This window comes from Mesoplodon densirostris, chromosome 15, assembly GCF_025265405.1.
Source record: "Mesoplodon densirostris isolate mMesDen1 chromosome 15, mMesDen1 primary haplotype, whole genome shotgun sequence".
Classification (NCBI taxonomy): Eukaryota; Metazoa; Chordata; class Mammalia; order Artiodactyla; family Ziphiidae; genus Mesoplodon; species Mesoplodon densirostris.
In genome coordinates, this window is record NC_082675.1 from 64790812 (window position 1) to 64809758 (window position 18947).

Below are 18947 nucleotides of genomic sequence, written 5' to 3' on the forward strand. Positions count from 1 at the left end.
GGAAAGCATCATTTGCAGCATCTATAATTCTCTTGTATGCAATATATGGCATACAATCAAAATTACACAGCACGTGAAGAGGCAGGAAAATGTGATGATAATCAAAAGAATGAACAGACAATAACAGAAGCAGACCTAAAGATGATCCAGATATTAGAGATGACAGGGACTATAAAATAACTACTATAAATATATTAAAGAAAATTCAGGAAAATAGAAAAAACAGGTGAAGAATTTCAATAGAGATTCAGAATCTATAATATCAAAGGAACATACTAAAAATGAAAAATATAGTATTTTAAATTAAGAACTTATCGGATATGTTTAACAGAACACTGAACATAGCAGAAAATAGGAGCAGTAAACTCAAACTTAGGTCAATAGAAAATATCCGAACTGAAAGAGGAAAAACAAAAAGAATGTAAAGAACAGAGTATAAGAGACATGTGGGACCCAGTCATTTCAGTCCAATTACCAGGTAAGATTTAACACAAGATTGAAGAATATCCTAAACTGGTGTTTTACTACTATTTTCCATCTTCACAGTCTATGTGTGGTACTGTCAATTTCAGGTCCCTTAGATCAGTGGTCCCCAACCTTTTTGGCACCAGGGACCACCGTGTGGAAGACAATTTTGCTACAGACCGGGGTGGGGGGGTGGGGGAGGTATTTTCTGGATGATTCAAGCACATTAGGTTTATCGTGCACTTTATTTCTATTACTGTTACACTGTAATATAAAATGAAATAATTATACAACTCACCATAATGCAGAATCAGTGGGAGCCCTGAGCTTGTTTTCACTTGACACTCACTGACAGGGTTTTGATATGAGTCTGCAAGCAGTTGATTTATTATGGTCTCTGTGCAGTCAAACCTCTCTGCTAATGATAATCTGTATTTGCAGCCGCTCCCCAGCACCGCCTCAGCCCCACCTCAGATCATCAGGCATTAGATTCTCTTAAGGAGCGCACAACGTAGATACCTTATAGGCGCAGTTCACAGTAGGGTTCACGCTCCTAAAAGAATCTAATGCCGCCGCTGATCTGACAGGAGGCGGAGCTCAGGCGGTAACACGAGCGACGGGGAGCAGCTGTAAATACAGATGAAGCTTCGCTCACTCGACCGCCGCTCACCTCCTGCTGTGCGGCCGCGTTCCTAACAGGCCATGGACCAGTACCAGTCCGTGGCCTGGGGGTTGGGGACCCCTGCCTTAGATGGTAGTGGTACATTTACTTGTATCACCAGCAGGGACGACATAGGCCTGGAAACACTTTACTACAAGACAGGCAGGAGAAGGAGCAAACAATATAGTTAAATGTTGTCCCCAATAATAATGATTTTCCTAGAATGTGGTTAGTCACATAGTCTGGGCAAACTGGAATGGTTCCAGATAAGACTGGAAAGAGACCAAAGATGCTGAGAAAATAAAAGATGGTCATAATTTTTTAAATGCTTATTATTTTAGCTAGGTTGATTCTAAGTTGAGAAATGAATTCTTTAAAGCCAATACATTACGTGAATGGGACAAGAAAAGTGGGGATGACGCTTGTTGCATCGAGAGCTAAATTTAAAATTATAGATGTTAAATAATCTGGGTAATAATCCTATAATTTTATAAAGAAACCTAGGTCCTAGGGCAGTTGGATGTTTTCCCTGATAAGGTAAATGATAAAAATGCCCTATGGAAGAATATATCATATACACAAAAGGGCTCTGAATACCAGGGTCCTAGAGCATGAGCTCCCTCAAAAAAAAAAGAACTGTAAATGTAGGCACCAGATAAAGGTTAAGGGTCTTAGCAAAGTGTCTTTCAAACTGTGTTTCACAGGACCATAGGTGAAGTGCTCATTACAAGCACCTTCACAACTTATACACAGAACGTATAGAAAGAAAATGACAAGTTGGATGCTGAGGCTGATTATCTCAAAGTTCTAGTTTGCATTTATAAAACGTTTCATTGTTTTGATGAATTGATTTTATAAATAAATGTTATACTAAATTATGATAGCTGTCTGGCAGAAATGTTTACTAAGGAAAGATAGACAATACAATTTAATGTGAGTTCTTTTAGAAAACCTGGAAGGAAAATGAAGACATGGAATATCTGTGAATATTTCAAACAAATCATATTCATGGCTGTAGTGCTTTATAGCTTACAAACTAAACTTAACATTATTTCAAAGGACCCAAAAATAGTACTGTGAAAGAACCCAGATAGGACCACTCGTTTCACAGATGAAGAAACAGTCAAAAGTATAATCACATGCCTCAGGATTCACATTCATCAGTACTGACGAAGCTGACTCAAAAACAAGTCATCAAACTTCAGAGTTCTTTCTGTCATAGTATTCCATATTATTATCTCATACACACACACCCCACACACACACACAGTCTATATCTATGTGTGACCAAGGGAGAGAGAATTATTCTCTTCTGAAATAACAAAAAAGCACTAATTTAAGAAGAACTGAAGGATACTACAGTTTGGTTTTTTTGTTTTTTTTTTTTAATTTTTTTGCAGTACGTGGGCCTCTCACTGCTGTGGCCTCCCCCGTTGCGGAGCACAGGCTCTGGACGCGCAGGCCCAGCAGCCATGGCTCACGGGCCCAGCCGCTCCGCGGCACGTGGGATCCTCCCAGACCGGGGCACGAACCCATGTCCCCTGCATCGGCAGGCAGACTCTCAACCACTAGCGCCACCAGGGAAGCCCTACAGTTTGGTTTTAAAAGACTTCTCTTTAATTCTTCCTGGGTTATCCAGAGAAGTAAAAGGGTAGTAATACAAAATCAAAAGTAAAAGTTGACAATCTGCATAAAGTTTATTTCAATTACTCTGATATTTAAAAATTTAGAAGATGGAAAACAAAATCCAAATGTTAGCAACAGCATTAACAAGAAACATATCCTGTAAGGATATATAAGACACTAGTAATACAACTGGGTGAGGAGATGGGTGACAACAGGAGTGGGAGGGACACATTTTTCCACTGTATAATCTGTGTTTGAATTTGGAATCATGTACACATACTACTTTGTTTTAAGGAACATACTTTTTGAAGGAAAAAATATAAATACATTTATTAGAACGTTAAGAAAATGAAAATATAATTGCCCTTTAACAGAAAAATTGACTTAATTTAAAGGGTAAAAAAAAGCGAAGCCAAGAATAGTCTAAGTATTGCCCAAAAGTTCTTTTTAAACATTTAATTGGCTTCCCTGCTGGTGCAGTGGTTAAGAATCTGCCTGCCAATGCAAGGGACACAGGTTCGAGCCCTGGTCCGGGAAGATCCCACATGCCACGGAGCAACTAAGCCTGTGAACCGCAACTACTGAAGCCTGCACGCCTAGAGCCCGTGCTCCGCAACAAGAGAAGCCACCGCAACGAGAAGCCCACACACCGCGACGAAGAGTAGCCCCGGCTCGCCACAACTAGAGAAAGCCCGCGCGCAGCAACAAAGACCCAACGTAGCCAAAGAATAAATAAAAATAAATTTTTCTTTTTTCTTTTTTTTTTTTTTGCGGTATGTGGGCCTCTCACTGTTGTGGCCTCTCCCGTTACGGAGCACAGGCTCCGGACGTGCAGGCCCAGCGGCCATGGCTCACGGGCCCAGCCGCTCCGCGGCATATGGGATCCTCCCAGACCGGGGCACGAACCCGTATCCCCTGCATCGGCAGGCGGACTCTTAACCACTGCGCCACCAGGGAGGCCCCAAAAATAAATTTTTAAAAATTATTACAAAAATAATAAAGTAAAACAAACCATAAAAACATTCAATTATGCTGACTGCAAAAGTAAAACATACTTTCATAGATAAATATTAGGGAAAAATTACAAGACATTTCTTTTTTTAGGTAATCCATAAATAATCACTATTAACAATTTGACGTATTTCCCTCTAAAGTTTCAAGATTAAGTGTTAACATTTTTGGAAGTATTGCTTTATCAAGTTAAGAAAATTCCTATTTCTAATTTGTTAACATGAATACTGAATTTTACAGAAAGCTCTTTCTAGATCCACCAAGATCAGAGTGTTCATAAATATGAATACAGAGTATCTTATATTAATGGATTTCCTATAGGTGAATCATACTAGCATTCCTGCAATAAACCTTACCTAGTCATGATTTTGTGGTTTTGTTTTTATAATTCAAGCTTTTTCATTTATAATTTTTGCATTTGCTTTTATGAGTAAGATTGATATAAACTTTACTTTTACCATTCATTTTCAATTCTGGTATAAAATGAGTTGGGTAAATTTCCTTTATTATTAGAGTTAAGGAAACTGTGGGTTAGGATTGGGTTTCTCTAATTCTTTGCTATTATAAACAATGCTGAAATGAACACCAGAAATCTTGGACCATATTCCTGATTATTTCCTTAAGATGAAAGATCAAAATGTAATTATATGGTCAAAGTGCCACCTTAGGAAAGCCCTTATAATTTGTTTATGAAAATAAATTCTTCATTCCTACACATTTATGTACAATGGATATTATCAAATTGGCATTTCAGACCTCACAGCCACTTGTTTTAAACTTTACAAGCTCTCCATCCCCACTGCTGTTTGGATTTTGCTTTACTGTAGATTAAATGCACTGAAAGTCACTTTTTTTTCTTCTGACTGATTCATTACCTAAATATCAATTGCCATTCTGATTTTATGACTGAGTTGTCCTCCATTTGTCAGTCTCAAAAAATTGAGATGGAAAAGCTTCGTGAAACTTTATACTATTCAGCTCATTGTAGCTTAGTAGGTTAAGATCTACCCATGAATCACTTTGTGTCACCACATAAAACAGTAGGAAAGAAGCAGTGACACACATGGGTAATAGCTTCTATCCCTTCAGAGACAAAGCAATGAAGGCAGAGTTAATTATGTGAGGGGGATGGGAGGGACATAAAGTCAGGACTACGTTTCTATCCGCAACTTAGTCCCACTCTAACATTAGAAGATGGGGGTTGGAGGAAAGGAAACTGTTAAGAAGAGTCAATGAAACAGGGTTTTTTTTTTAACAGAAAACATTTGTCATTTTAAAAAATTAAGTAATTTATGTTTCATGTTCATTAATACATGATGAATACATCAATACCTTAAGGTATTTTATTGACAACTTATTTGCAATTTTAAGTTAATGAGCTTACAGTAAATCCACCATGAATTACATTTTAAATAATTCTGCTTAAGCTAGGGTTTGGATTCCTCCATAATGGACCCTTTCCACACCCATTCCCCACCTTTTACAGTCTATATAATTAAGAGTTGATTGAATGTTTAAATACATTTAGTAGTTAAGAGATGACTAATAATCTGACACAATATAACTGTTCTATTATTAAAAACAAACTTTATAAAATATATGGCTCCAGAATATAGTGCAAGAAACTTAAGTTTTTTGATAAACCGCCAATATTAACAAATCTACATTTCTTGAAATATTAAAAAAAAAAAAAGACCACCAAATTAGACAAGCAAGTTTCTAAGCTTCAAAGGAACTTTTAAAGAGTGAAAAACAAGACACTGGACAAGCGCCACTTCACTTTCATTACTCAGGTAAAAGTGCGGGGTAAAAAATCTTTAAATGATGAAAAAGCCCTAGAATATGAAAAAAAAAAATCTCTAAAAAAACTAGACTGTAAAACAAAGACTGGAAAATAAGAAAAAGAAATTCGACTAAAGGGACTTCCACAGTTTAAACAGAAGGTCTGTACATTTCAATCATGAGGCTGCTTCCTACTGTACCTCTTTAAGACACAGGACTGCATGACTCTCCTCTCAGTTCTGTTCTGCCAACAACCTCACCGCACTGGCACCGGAGCCTTAGATGAAGCTGTGCAAAAGCATGGCCCCCTGTCTTCCTGGATCACACAGCTCCCTTGGATAAGGAGACGACATACTAACTGGTCTCCCTGCCTCCACTCTTGACAGTCTCACAACCATTTTCCTCACTTCTTTACCTAAGACTCTTTGACAACTTCCCCCATCACCCAATCACACTCATGTTCAGTGTGAACCCCCCAGCGCGTAGGATGTGGTGCTTCCTCACTACCACACAGCCTCTGAGTCCTGCCATATCCCACCTCCCACCTGACACTCCCAGGACCCCCATCACCAGTCCTCTCAACACCCCAGGGCCACTCTGGATGAACGGAGCTTCTCCTGACTAAATTCCTCCTTAACCTCCACCCAACTCAGGCACCGATCTTTTTCCAGGAGGAAACTTTCCACGAGCCGCAGAGGAGGGAAGGGTCCCCACTTTGGACACAGCTCCCTAAGCATCCATCTTTCAGAACACCTCCTGCACATTATGAAATTATCTTTCTTATTTTTTAAAGTTTACCTCCCTTACTAGGAAGTAAGCAACTCAAGGGCAAAGACTGTATGTTTATAAATGTTTACTGAACTGAAATACCAGGCACTATACAATGAAAAATGAACACAAAAAACTTGACTTATTCTCAACCAATTCATTAGCAAGTCCTGTCAGTTCAATTTCCAACCAAATCCATCCACATCCAGTGGCAGTGCATCCTCCATGCCAGCCCAACCTCTGGCATCTCTATTTTGGACTGCTTCAATAGCCTCCTGATTTCCCCGCTTGCAGATCACGATACGACACCAGTCTACTACACACACACGTGCACACACACACCACTACACCACTACCCACCCCCAGCCCCAACCACCTGTGTCCGGCAGCCAGAATGATCTTTGTAAAAATATAAATGTAAAAAATTATTTAAAAATGGATTAAAATCTGAAAATCCACTTAAAAATCTTTATTTGCTTTCTATTACATTGACACTAAAATTCAAACTGCCCTACGATGCCCTCTATGATCTGACCCTTTCCAAGTTTTGTACTCATTTTGTATCACTCCATCTCTACTGCGATACAGTAAGTCCTCCAATACAGTAAGCTATGTCCTGACTTGGCATCTTTACACTCACTCCTTCCTCTGCCTAGAAGACCTCCCTCAGCTAGCTGCTACTTCTCAAAGCTCAGCTTAAGTGTCACAATCCAATCGAAAGCAGTTTTACCCCTCAGTCGTTGTTTTCTCTGTACTCATTACCATCTCAAATTAGATTAATTTGCCCACTTGTTTACTGTGTACATCTATCCCTGAGGAGGGCAGGAACTTTGAGTTTTGTTCATACTGTATCTATCCCACGTGCCTAAAACCAGTGCCTTGTACACAGCAGGCATTCATAAACACTTCTGAAATGAAAGAATAAACCAGGAAAAGTGACTCTTATTTAAGAAATACATGAAACAAGTGAGGTAAAAGAAATGGATAATTAACCTACCAAACAAGGGAGGAAACATTCTACTGTTAGTATTTGCAAGCAGACAGGCTGGTGTTATTAGGATCTATTATCAACAAGCATCCAGAGTGTATGTCCCAAAACTCATTAGAAACGTGTCAAGTAGAATGGTTTTACGTGCCGTATGCTAGCCTATGTGTATGACACTGAAAACAATCATTTTTAGAAAATGCTATAAACTGACACTCCCGCAAACCCTGTAATGTGCACAACTATAGTAGTACACATTAAAACACTTAAAAACCACTTGCTACTTTATGTTAAAAAACAGTATTTCTGACAGTGGTACTGATCTGTAAATGATTAAATTTACACTAATAAAACTTCAACCTCTTAAATAATAGGCCCTTCTAATACAAGAGGTAGGTCTTCAAGACAGGTTCTGACCACCTATGACACCTAGGAAGCTGTCTCACATACTGTTCTCTGTTAGAAGTAATGCTGCAGCTCAAGCAAAAACTATATAAAATTCACCACGATGTTAGCAGCCTCTGTTCACTCCTTACGGAAGTTTTGACCAAGGGAGGAGAAAACTGTCAGTCATTACCGCACTAGTGAAGAAAAATCTTTGAATCTTTATTCAAATGTCATTCAATCACAGAAATTAGGATAACATACAATGAAGCATTTAGGCAATGAAGGTAAATGAAGACAGAAGATAAAAATACAATCTAAGTATTTTATTTTGCTTGATTAAACCTCACTGTTCAAGAAAATGCTTTGTAAAATAAACAAGTCTTAATGAGTCAAACAAAATTAATACGACAGGTTAAAAATAGCTGTCATATTTTAATAATCACTATTGACAGGTCACTTGAAAGTAACAAAATTTCAATAACTTCCCTTCAGATTCCTTTAAACAATTTTCAACAGCATGGCCATTAAATTTCTAATCTAACAACACTTACCTTGGTATGGTAACACATTTAGTATTACAATTTTGAGTGGTGATGGCTTTCTCAAGCTCATCTAATCGTCCTGTTTTCTTTAGCTTCTTCACCAAACTTTTAACTGCTTTCTCACACCACTTTTCTTCCTGTCCATTCTGCTCTCCACCACCTGCTCCTCCAGATCCACCCGCTGATTTCTTCCATCCCAGCAGTCTCTTCACAACTGGTGGAGTGAATGGCAAGATGGACGACATGTTCTTACCAAAGGCAGCGATCCACTCTAAGAAAATATCCTCCTTAATCTAACCTAGAAAAGATATGGAAAGGATAATTTAGAGGCTAACTTTACAATCAACTACTAGTTTCAACACAGTATCAAAAGCAAATTACAGAATGCAATAGAAATTCAAATTATTTCTTTCGCAACAGACGTTCAGAAGTTATCTTTTTCACCCCTGAAAATGACTTTACTAATTTAAATGAACTGTGGAAACAAATCCTTCTAAAAACAAGACAGTGTTGTAAGTGGACAAATATAATAACTTTGCAAGTAAAATCTTTTATCTTTATCAACACTGGACAAGTTTATCACTACCCATACTACTTTATTTTTAACTTAGTATCAATAAAATATCTTCACCAAAAGAAAGTTTTCCTCACATTTTAGAATTTCAATGTATTCTCAAAACACGTAACAAAAATATTTTTAAAAATTTACAAGCTCAATATCCCCAAAGTTTTAAACTTTCATAACCAAGTATCATAAAGTAAAATGTGAAGTTATAACAAGGGAAAAGGCATGAAGTGTGAAGTAAACAAGAAGAATAAAGACATAGGGACTTGCCCGGTGGTGCAGTGGTTAAGAATCCGCCTGCAAATGCAGGGGACACGGGTTCGAGCCCTGGTCTGGGAAGATCCCACATGCCGCGGAGCAACTAAACCCGTGCGCCACAACTACTGAAGCTTGCGCACCTAGAGCCCGTGCTCCGCAACAAGAGAAGCCACCATACTGAGAAGCCCGTACACCGCAACGAAGAGTAGTCCCCGCTCACCACAACTAGAGAAAGCCCGTGTGCAGCAACGAAGACCCAAAGCAGCCAAAGAAAAAAAAAAGTTAAAAAATATAAAAATAAAGAAATAAAGGCAAAGAGAGTCTGTGAAAAAAAGATTTGGTTCACTTTTACCACCCCTTGAGAAGACTTTTAATTAAGCCTCTTTTAAAAAATATTTTCATTTATATCTAAGTAACAACATGCATAGTGAGTAAAGTCAAATATAGCTCCTCTTCTCACACCAAGAGAATCTTTTAACTTTTATTCTTGCTATTTATACCTCAGTAATGGTATCCCTTGAAATAGCAAGTTTAGATATAGCTATCGATTTTTCTACAGAAAATGAGGATTTACACCACAACCACTTGCTTTCCTCCAAGCTTAAAGATAATTATCTCCCAGGTAGTTTTGTACCTGATGAGATTAGTAGTTAACTACTGTATAATCATGTTTCCCTTTTTGTACAACTCTTTCCTTTCCCCAGAACTAATTATGTTAGTTTTTCATTTGCCTAGTTTTCTAAGCACCTACTACAAATTCTTCCCACACTTTCCACCAGCCCAATTAAAATTTAATGTCAATGGCTTTAATCTCAAAGTAAGAGATAAGATAATTTACCACTTGAGGACAGAACTGGAGAGTTCAGATTTGAGAAGAATGGAAAACATTTCGAAACCTAGCTCTGAGAAATACGGTAGAAAATCAACTAGGGTGAAGTGAAATAACAAACTTTATCAGGTATTTGCCAGATTATATATCAAAGTATTCCATGAAGGAGTTCCTCTTCTAATCAGGAGGTACAGAGTCACAACAGACCATCACTTTCACCCTAACAATCAAAACAAGACAGAAAAGCTATAAAATCATGTTTTTTCTGAACCCATCAGAAAGTTTAAGATGCAAAGTAACCTAAGTGAAACTAAATTCCAGAAAGTGTTGAGTCTTGATAGAAGAGGGGCCCACAGATGGTCTCTTTCCTGGTGGGAGTGGCTAAGGAGGAATAATCCCACCACAGTGAAGGTAAGGAGAAATCAGCCTAAATTTTAGTATATTTTAACAGTAACATGTAGGCTGACAAGACATATTAGAATTCCAAGGATTCTACAGAGCAAGTCTGCGCCACTCAACCACTCAGTCCCACAGGTCTGCACCAAGAGTTGGCCAAAATATGGCAAAGGTTGGAAGACAGGGCAGGAAAGCTAAGAGATACCCTAAGAAGCTTAGGGTCTTCCTCAAATGCCCTGGGGAGGTGGCGGGGGGCGGGGAGGTGGTGAGATGTGAGAGAAATCAATCCAAGAGACTCCAGACATTCAGCTGCCAAGGGCTAAGATGGGACAAGAGAGCTGAGACAGAAACTTCCATGCAGATACTCTGGAAATTGAACTACCAAGGCTGGGGTAGGAAAGGATTGCTGAGAGAAAGCACTGGAAGGTATTACTCGTACAGAGAGATCTCACTAGGCACAAAAGCCTGCAGTAAGACTAGAGAGCAAAAAGAACTCCAGAATGACCAGGAAATCAGCAGCTAGGCTGTAAAGCAGAGAAGTCACCCACAGTTCAGAAAGCTGATGGCTCAGATACAAAGTATAAAGAGATAACTGAAATTACACTAAGACAACAAATCTTACAGAAAGTAAAGTCTTAATCCTACTCTCAAAACACTTGAACTAATCAAAATAAAGTTGCAAATAAGCCCAGAACTAGCTGACTATGCACACATCTTGTTGGCTTAGCCCCACAAGAAATGATGGGCCATTTTGGGGAAGTAGATAATATATACTTCAACCTGTACTGATTTTACACAAACATTCAGCATTCAATCAAAAATTACAGGACAGAGAGAGTAGCAAACCAAAGTCAAAAGATGAAAGTCTTAATATAATCAGATCAGAGAGGGCCTAGATTTTGGGATTATCAGACATACTATACTTTAAAATAACTATGATGAAAACTGATGGAAGAGATAGACAACATGAATAATGAAATGGAGAATTTAAACACAGACACTGAAGCTATACAAAAAAGATCACAGGGAAACATTAAAAATGAAAAATACAATATCAGAAATTAAAGATTTCTTTAGATGGATTCAAAAACAGACAGAAATAAGCTGTGAATTTGAAGACAGGCCAAATTAAAATGCCCAGATTGAAACATGAAGAGAAAAAAAAAAAAGTGTGGAAAAAATCCCAGATCATCCAAGACCAAATGTCAATTGGGGTTTAAGTGGAGTGTAATTGGGGTCCCAGAAGGAGATGAAAAGAGAGAATGGGGCAGAAAAAGCTTAAAAAGAGATAATGGCCAAAAACATTTCAAAAATGATGGCAGATATCAACCCACAGATGGAAAGGAAACATACAGTAGTCAATCTGCTGAATATTAAAGATAAAAATAAAGATAATGGCTGAGTGTCAGCTAGGATGGCAGTGAAAACCCAGACGAAGGGGGAATCTGCACTCATTCACAAGCTCTTTTCAAAGGCTCTCAACTGAGTTCTCTTGAAAACGAATGTCATGGGGCAAGAGAAGGGAGAGAGCTCCTCCCCTTTAAGTGGCACCTAACATGAAGCAAAAGCCTTCAACCAGGAGGGGAGATGCAGGAAAGCCTCCCACACCCAGGGCCCAAGGGAAGTTCCCCTGCCTGAAAGAGAAGAGTAAAGCAAAAGCTGTGCACTATTTGGGAGGGTGGGGGGAGCAGAACCTATTTGCCCACCTCCCACATACAAACAAGCCTTTCACCATGTAACATAACCACAGTCTACCCCTAGAGGAAGACAGGAAACACTGCCACCACCAGTGGCAGACAAACATACCCTGATGCTAAGGAATGAATAGAAAGCAAAGCTATCGATATGACAATGGGCCAGGAGCAAGAAACTGTCTTTGGCCCAAGATCCTGCACTAATACAAAGCAAAGGTCTGCTACTACTAGAAGGAAAAATCCTTAACAAAATATTAGCAAATCACACCCAGTAACATATATAGAAAAAGTAATCATCATCACCAAGTGGGGTTTATCCCAAGGAGCAAAACTGGTTTAACAGTTAAAAAAAAAAAAAATCAAGCACCTCATTTACAGTATACAGGAGAAAAATCCTTATGATTCTCTTAACTGATGCAGGAAAAAAAAAAGGCATTTGACAATGTTAATTTAATATCTATCCATGATTAAAAAACCTCAGAGAACTAGAAATAGAAAAGGGGAAGAAGTTCTTCATTCTGGAAAACGACATCTATGAAAAACCTAAAGCTAGCAACATATCTAATGATGAAACATTAAGTCCCTTTCCCTTATAACTGAGGATAAGACAAGGATGTCCACTGTCACCACTTCTGTTCAATAATGTACTGAATGTTCCAGCCAGCACAATAAGGCAAGAAAGAAATAAAAGGCATAAAGATTGGAAAGAAAGAAGTATATTCTCTGGTGATATGACTGTCTTCATTGGAAACTGCACAGAACCTACAAAAACACTAGTAAAATTAGGAAGTGAATTTAGCAAGGTTTCATGATAGAAGATCAACATACAAAATTAAGTGTATCTCTACATACAAACAAAGAACAAATGGAAAATGAAATTTAAAGAAATACCAGTTATAACTGCAACAACAACAACAAAAACCTATAGGTCAATCTAAAGAAAGATACTCAAGACCTCTATACTAAGAACTGCAAAATATTGCTAAGGTAAATGAAAGAAGACTGAAATTAAGAGAGACCATGTTCATAGACTGGAAGACTCAATATTATTTAAATGTCCATTCTTCCCAGCTTGATATATAAATGTAATCCCTGTTGAAATTCCAGCAGGATTTTTTAAAAAGAAACTGATATGCTGATGCTAAAATTCCTATGGAAACAAAAGAGATCTAGAATAATAAAACAAATCTTGAAAAACGAAAAAGGATTTTTGAGGACTTATACCACCTTATTTCAAGACTCACTGAAAAAGCCTTAGTAATCAAGAGTATAGAGTGGGCATAAGAAAAATAAAGATAGTGAAATAGAAGAGCGTCCAGAAATAGACCCATACATATACAGTCAACTCATTTTCTACCAAGGCGCCAAGTCAATCTATTTTCAACATTTTTTCAACAGCTTTTCAAAAATATGGAAAATAGTAAGCCTCAAGCACTATCTTATACCATCCTCAATAGGAAAGCAAAATCTTAACTCTTAGAGGAAAACACAAAATACTTTTATGTCCTTAAGACATAAAAAGCACTAACCACAAAAGAAATATAAATAACACAAACCTCATCAAAACTTAAAATGCCTGCTTACCAAAAGACACCATTAAAGAATGAGTAAGTCACAGACTAGAGAAAAAATATTTGCTATAAATATTGGAGATAAAGGGCTACCATATAGAATATATAAAGAACTGCAAGTCAAAGAAAAAAGTGCACTCCATTTTTTAAAAAATAGGCAAAGGACAAATTACAGATATTGCATGAAAGAGGATACAAGAATGGCCAATGAGCACATTAGGAGGTGTTTAATATCAACAATCTTCAGGAAAATGCAAATTAAAACCACAATGCATTTCACACCATCTAGAATGGTTTAAAAATATTCTGACACTGTCAAATGTTGGTGAAGATGTAGAATATATCAGTTTCCTATTCCTGTTGTAACAAATTATCACAAACTCAGTGCTTTAAACCACCACAGATTTACCAAAATGAGTTTTAATGAATTAAAGAAAGTCAAAGTATACTCAGGACTGTTTCCTTCCAGAGGGTCTGACCGGAGAATTTGCTTCCTTGCCTTTTTCAGCTTTTAGTGGCCTCCCGTATTCCTTGGCTTATGCCCCATTCCTCCATCTTCAAAGCACATCACTCCAATCTCTGCTGCATTGTCATACTGCCTTCTCCATCTCAGGTCAAACCTCCCTCTATCTGCCCACTTATAAGGACACTTGTGATTACATTTAGGGCTCACCCAGATATTACACAATAATCTCCCCATCTCAAGATCCTTAACCACATCTGGAAAGTCCCTTTTGCCATATAAATAATATTCACTGGTTCTGGGGACTAGGACCTGGATGTCTTTGAGGACCATTATTCAGCCTGACATATGTAGCAACTGGAAATGCTCATACCCTGTTGATGTGAGTGTAAAATGAATGGTACAGTGCCTTTGGAAAACTGGCAAGTTCCTAAAAAGTTAAACATACATCTACCCTATATCACAACAATTCCACTCCTAGACATATTCAAGAAAAATGAAAACTTAAGTTCACAAAAAAAGACTTATACAAGAATATTCATAGTAGCCATACTCATGATGGCCCCAAACTGGAAAGAGCCCAAATCTCAAGAAAACTGACAAAAATAAAACAAACAACTGTAGTATATTCATACAATGGAATACTGCTCAGGAACAAAAATGAGTGGGCTACTTATACACTTCACAACATGGATGAATCTCAAAAGTATCATGCTGGTCGGTGCTTTGTGACCACCTAGAGTGGTGGGATAGGGAGGGTGGGAAGGAGGGAGACGCAAGAGGGAGGAGATATGGGGATATATGTATACGTATGGCTGATTCACTTTGTTATACAGCAGAAACTAACACACCATTGTAAAGCAATTATACTCCAATAAAGATGTTAAAAAAAATCATGCTGGGAAAAAGACACAAAAGATATACTGATTCCACTTATGACTTGCAACAACTGGGGAAACTAATACAGTGACAGAAGTCAAATGACTGTCTCAGGAAAGGGGAGGAACACACAGAGAAATGCTTGGTCCGATGCACAAATACCTTTCTGAGGTGATAAGACTGTTTTCTATTTTATTTTGAGAAGTAATTACATGTGAGTACACAATTATCAAAACTCACAGAACTGAAAATTTAAAGTTTGCGCATTTATCAATGTAAATTACAATTCAAAAAACTTAAAAAAGCATCTAAACAAATACATTAAGAAGTTTCAAACAAGCAAAGTTAAATGGACTTCTTTATTTAAGAACTTATCAGACCTTCAATATGCCAACGCATACTGTAAATTTCAGAAGGGAGGAGGTGGCAATTGACCAAGGATGTTAAGTAAGCCAACAAGTGTCTGCCCACAACTTGGAGGTGAGCCTCTGCAAGCACATCTAGGTATATGTTGGGGAACAGGGCCGGGGATGTGGGAGGGATTTTTTTTTTATTATTATTTGAGAACAAACAGTGAGAGCCCAAATGACATCCAATCACAAACTTATCTGGGGCAGCGGTGGCAAGGTTGCTGCAACAGAGGTATACATTTACTTAAAAAAAAAAGTTAGTGTAATTCTCAAAAAAGGACTTTGAATTCTCAAAAGACCAGTCTCAAAAATGGTCTTCCAAACTGAAGATACCTTGGTACAGGTACAGTTGCTAGAAAATAATGGTCACAACCTAATTAATAATCATATTCATTCCCCTCAAAAGGGAAAAACAATTAACAGGTCCCAACCTCAATTCAGGAGACTGTCCCAAGGGTCTCGCACAAGAGGTAATATAGCATGCCAAATTTCACAAATTTATTTGGCCATGGTAACCCTTTTATAGGGACATCTCTGGAATTCCACATAACAATGCTGCCCTGGCACCCCTGATAGCCCAACTGTGGTTTAGATGCTAAAAATCTGAAAGGAGCCAAAAAGCAGGATTATGTGACTTTCTTTATCAATACAGCAGAAATGGTGGGAAAGTGAGGTTTTCCCAGTTAGGGAACTGTAAGGTAAGTAAAGAACAGCAACGAGAACTTGACAGTAGGTAGCACCACTAAGCTGTCTAGAGTGGGAGATGCTGTAATAACACACATAAATAAGTATATATAAGAATGCCATATATTATAGTATACTATGGTAAATACTATAATTTAAAAATACTATAGTATATGAAACTACAACTTGAAAAATAAAGCAAACACAAAAAACTACATCAAACACATGTAATAATCCACCAAAGTAGACATTTGCAACTACCAGGCAGCAAAAAGTGTATTTGGCTACCTTTGGACCTCTGCTGAATTCCTACTCTGTGTCACAAAGCACGCTCTAGTGGAGCCAGCTATATAAACCTCAATACCATGTGACAGTCTTATCCAAGCACAGGGAACATGCTTATTAATTCAACCTTTGGAAGGGAGAGGTATCACAAAAGCAACACACAGCATAAGTGCGAATAGAGAAAGAGAAAGAGAGAGAGAGAATACCAGGCAGAAAGTTCAGCAGGTTTTCAAGAGACAGGAAACGTTTTAGGAGTTACCCAAAAAAATGTAGGTATTACTAGAACTCAGAGTACAAGGAAGCAACGTGGTAGGAGAGAGGGGAGAGTGAGGCAGCCCAGTTTAAAAAACTGAATACAAGTTAGTGCTAATGTTAGTATTACTTCAGTGATTTCAGAAACAATTCACATATGTTATTGGCCAAGTGGATGTGGACAGTTTAGGGAAAAGGAGGATTTGAGGATAACGGCCACTAACCAATGTAACTGAGCAGTGTGGAATGATGCACTAATCCCTATTCAGAACACAGAAACAGAAGCAAATCTGAAGGCTAAGGTTACAGGGTCAGTATTAATACATGGCTTTACGTAAGTAATTGTGTTCATCACATAACTAGGGTGCAGCAGCAAATACAGCAGAGGCTCAGGAGAGAGGGTAGTCAGGGCAAGAGAGCACGCCCAAGCAAGGCAGAGCTAGTCCTGCAGAGAAGGCTTGGATTCTGAGGGCTCCGCGGGCACTGTGTCAGCCCCACACCGATTTTATCCTTAGAACAAAACTCTTCCTGCGTTACACGAGGGATCCCTGTTCCTTGAGAAAAACTGACAGAACATGCAAATATAACAAGACTCTATCTAAAAGTGCCTATAACTTTAGTTTAATTAATCCATCCATGAGAATTCAGCCTAGGAAAATGAATAAAAATTAAACTTTTATATATGCAGCAAAAATGAAAGGGATTCCCAGTGTTAGGAAGAATCTGAGGAAACAGGTTCTCTGTCACACTTCTGTTAGAAATGTTTCTTGTGAGTTAAGATGTATTCTTGGGGATCTGAAAACTTTCTGTAAAATCCTAAAAATTTCTTTTCTTCATGGAAATGAAAACATGAAAAGTTTACGCCTATCCTGGGTCATCTGAATAACCTCATGACCTAGTATTGCCACATGATTTCAATGTCCCATGTCTTAGAAGAGCAGTTATGACCACTTTGGAACTATGTGTTCATTTAAAGTTACCAGCCTTAACTTGTCACGTTTTAGTAATCATGGCTGGCTGACTCCTGGCTAATTATCTCTGGAGAATTTTTCAATTATGCAATAAAATAATATTTTTCAGTAATGCTGATAATACACTTTAATTAGTTGAGCATTTTAAATAGCTAAGGTATCATATTTAGCCACTAGTTTTGAAATGTAAACAGACTGAGTTTAGGTTTTTTACAAGGTATAGATTTCTCCATGTTCCAAGTTGAAGACAAAATGGGAGTAAGAAAATAAGAAAATTAGATTTATGATCAAGTTATCAAGATGTGAGTCATTTACATAATATACAGATTTCCTTCAATAGTGTGGCAGCAAGCTCTCTACTAAAGTTAGAAATGTTTTCCCAACATCTGCAAGAATTGAAAAATAAGTTCAGATACTAACTCTGTTCCTAATTCCAGCTATAACTAACTGATACTTATACAATGCAAGTTTCAACAGAATAGGAAGACTATCTTTACAGCTAAGTAAGAAAGCTTATCAAGTGATACCTTAGTAAAACTGGGATTCCAAGATTACTCACTGGAAAGTTTCAGTTAAGTAAGAGGTCTGATTATCCTGAACTAGCAAATAAAACCTTCAAATTATTAATAACTGTAAAATAGTTTTGCAAATAGCATTCTCTACATGTCTTATTAAACTACGGTTCATTTTCTTTGCAGAGTCTTCAACTTGCTGTCCTTTGTGTACTGTTTTTATTCTGATATAAACCCTATCACTGAATATGTATTACAAAAAAAATCTCCAAATCCTTAGAATGCTTTTTCATTTTCTTACATTGTCTTTTAGTATATACAAATCTATATTTTAATCTAAAATCTTTTATGACACAACTTTGTTTCTTTTTAAAGAAATCCCTTTCTGCACCCAAATACAGTAGGAAATATTTATTGAGTGCTTACTCAATGAATGACACATTAGTGTAACAGTCTGGTAAGCATTAACTCATTAAATTCTCATAAGAATCCAGTGGGGTGGGTACTATTATTTACCAATGAGGAATCTGAGACACAAAGAGATACCCTGGTTTTATAAAGATATTGCCCGCTCCAGATATTCCTGTAGATACTTTAGATTTGCCTTTCACATTTAGGTGCCTAACTTATCAGGAATTTCTTTTTAAGGGTTGAGATGATCTAAATATCTCCTGTAAGGACAGCTTATTTTATCAGCACCATTTATTAAATAGTTTATCTTTCCTTCACTAATTCAAAATGCCACTCCTGTCACATACCAAATCCCTATAAATAAATGTCTGATTGTGGACTTTATATTCTGTTCATTGGTATGCTTGTTCGGATCTATACTACTACTACTACTACTACTACTACTACTACTACTACTACTACTACTACTACTTTCAAGCAAGTTTTGATACCAACAAGGTGAGCCCTCCCTCATTTTTCAAATTTATGTTAGTTATTTTA

The 18947-nt window shown here is 37.5% G+C and overlaps 1 protein-coding gene across 4 annotated transcripts in view; it reads right to left on the minus strand.

Moving 5' to 3' along the window:
* Window positions 1-18947, minus strand: part of SMAD2 (SMAD family member 2) — a 98864-nt gene that overhangs the window by 62585 nt on the left and 17332 nt on the right. For 3 of the 4 annotated variants that reach the window (XM_060118108.1, XM_060118109.1, XM_060118110.1), the window contains exon 2: window positions 8237-8525. In XM_060118108.1, coding sequence (XP_059974091.1) covers window positions 8237-8472 — 236 coding nt within the window. In that variant the 5' untranslated portion in view covers window positions 8473-8525. The remainder of the gene's footprint in view (window positions 1-8236; window positions 8526-18947) is intronic. The other variant, XM_060118111.1, reaches the window with a different exon arrangement.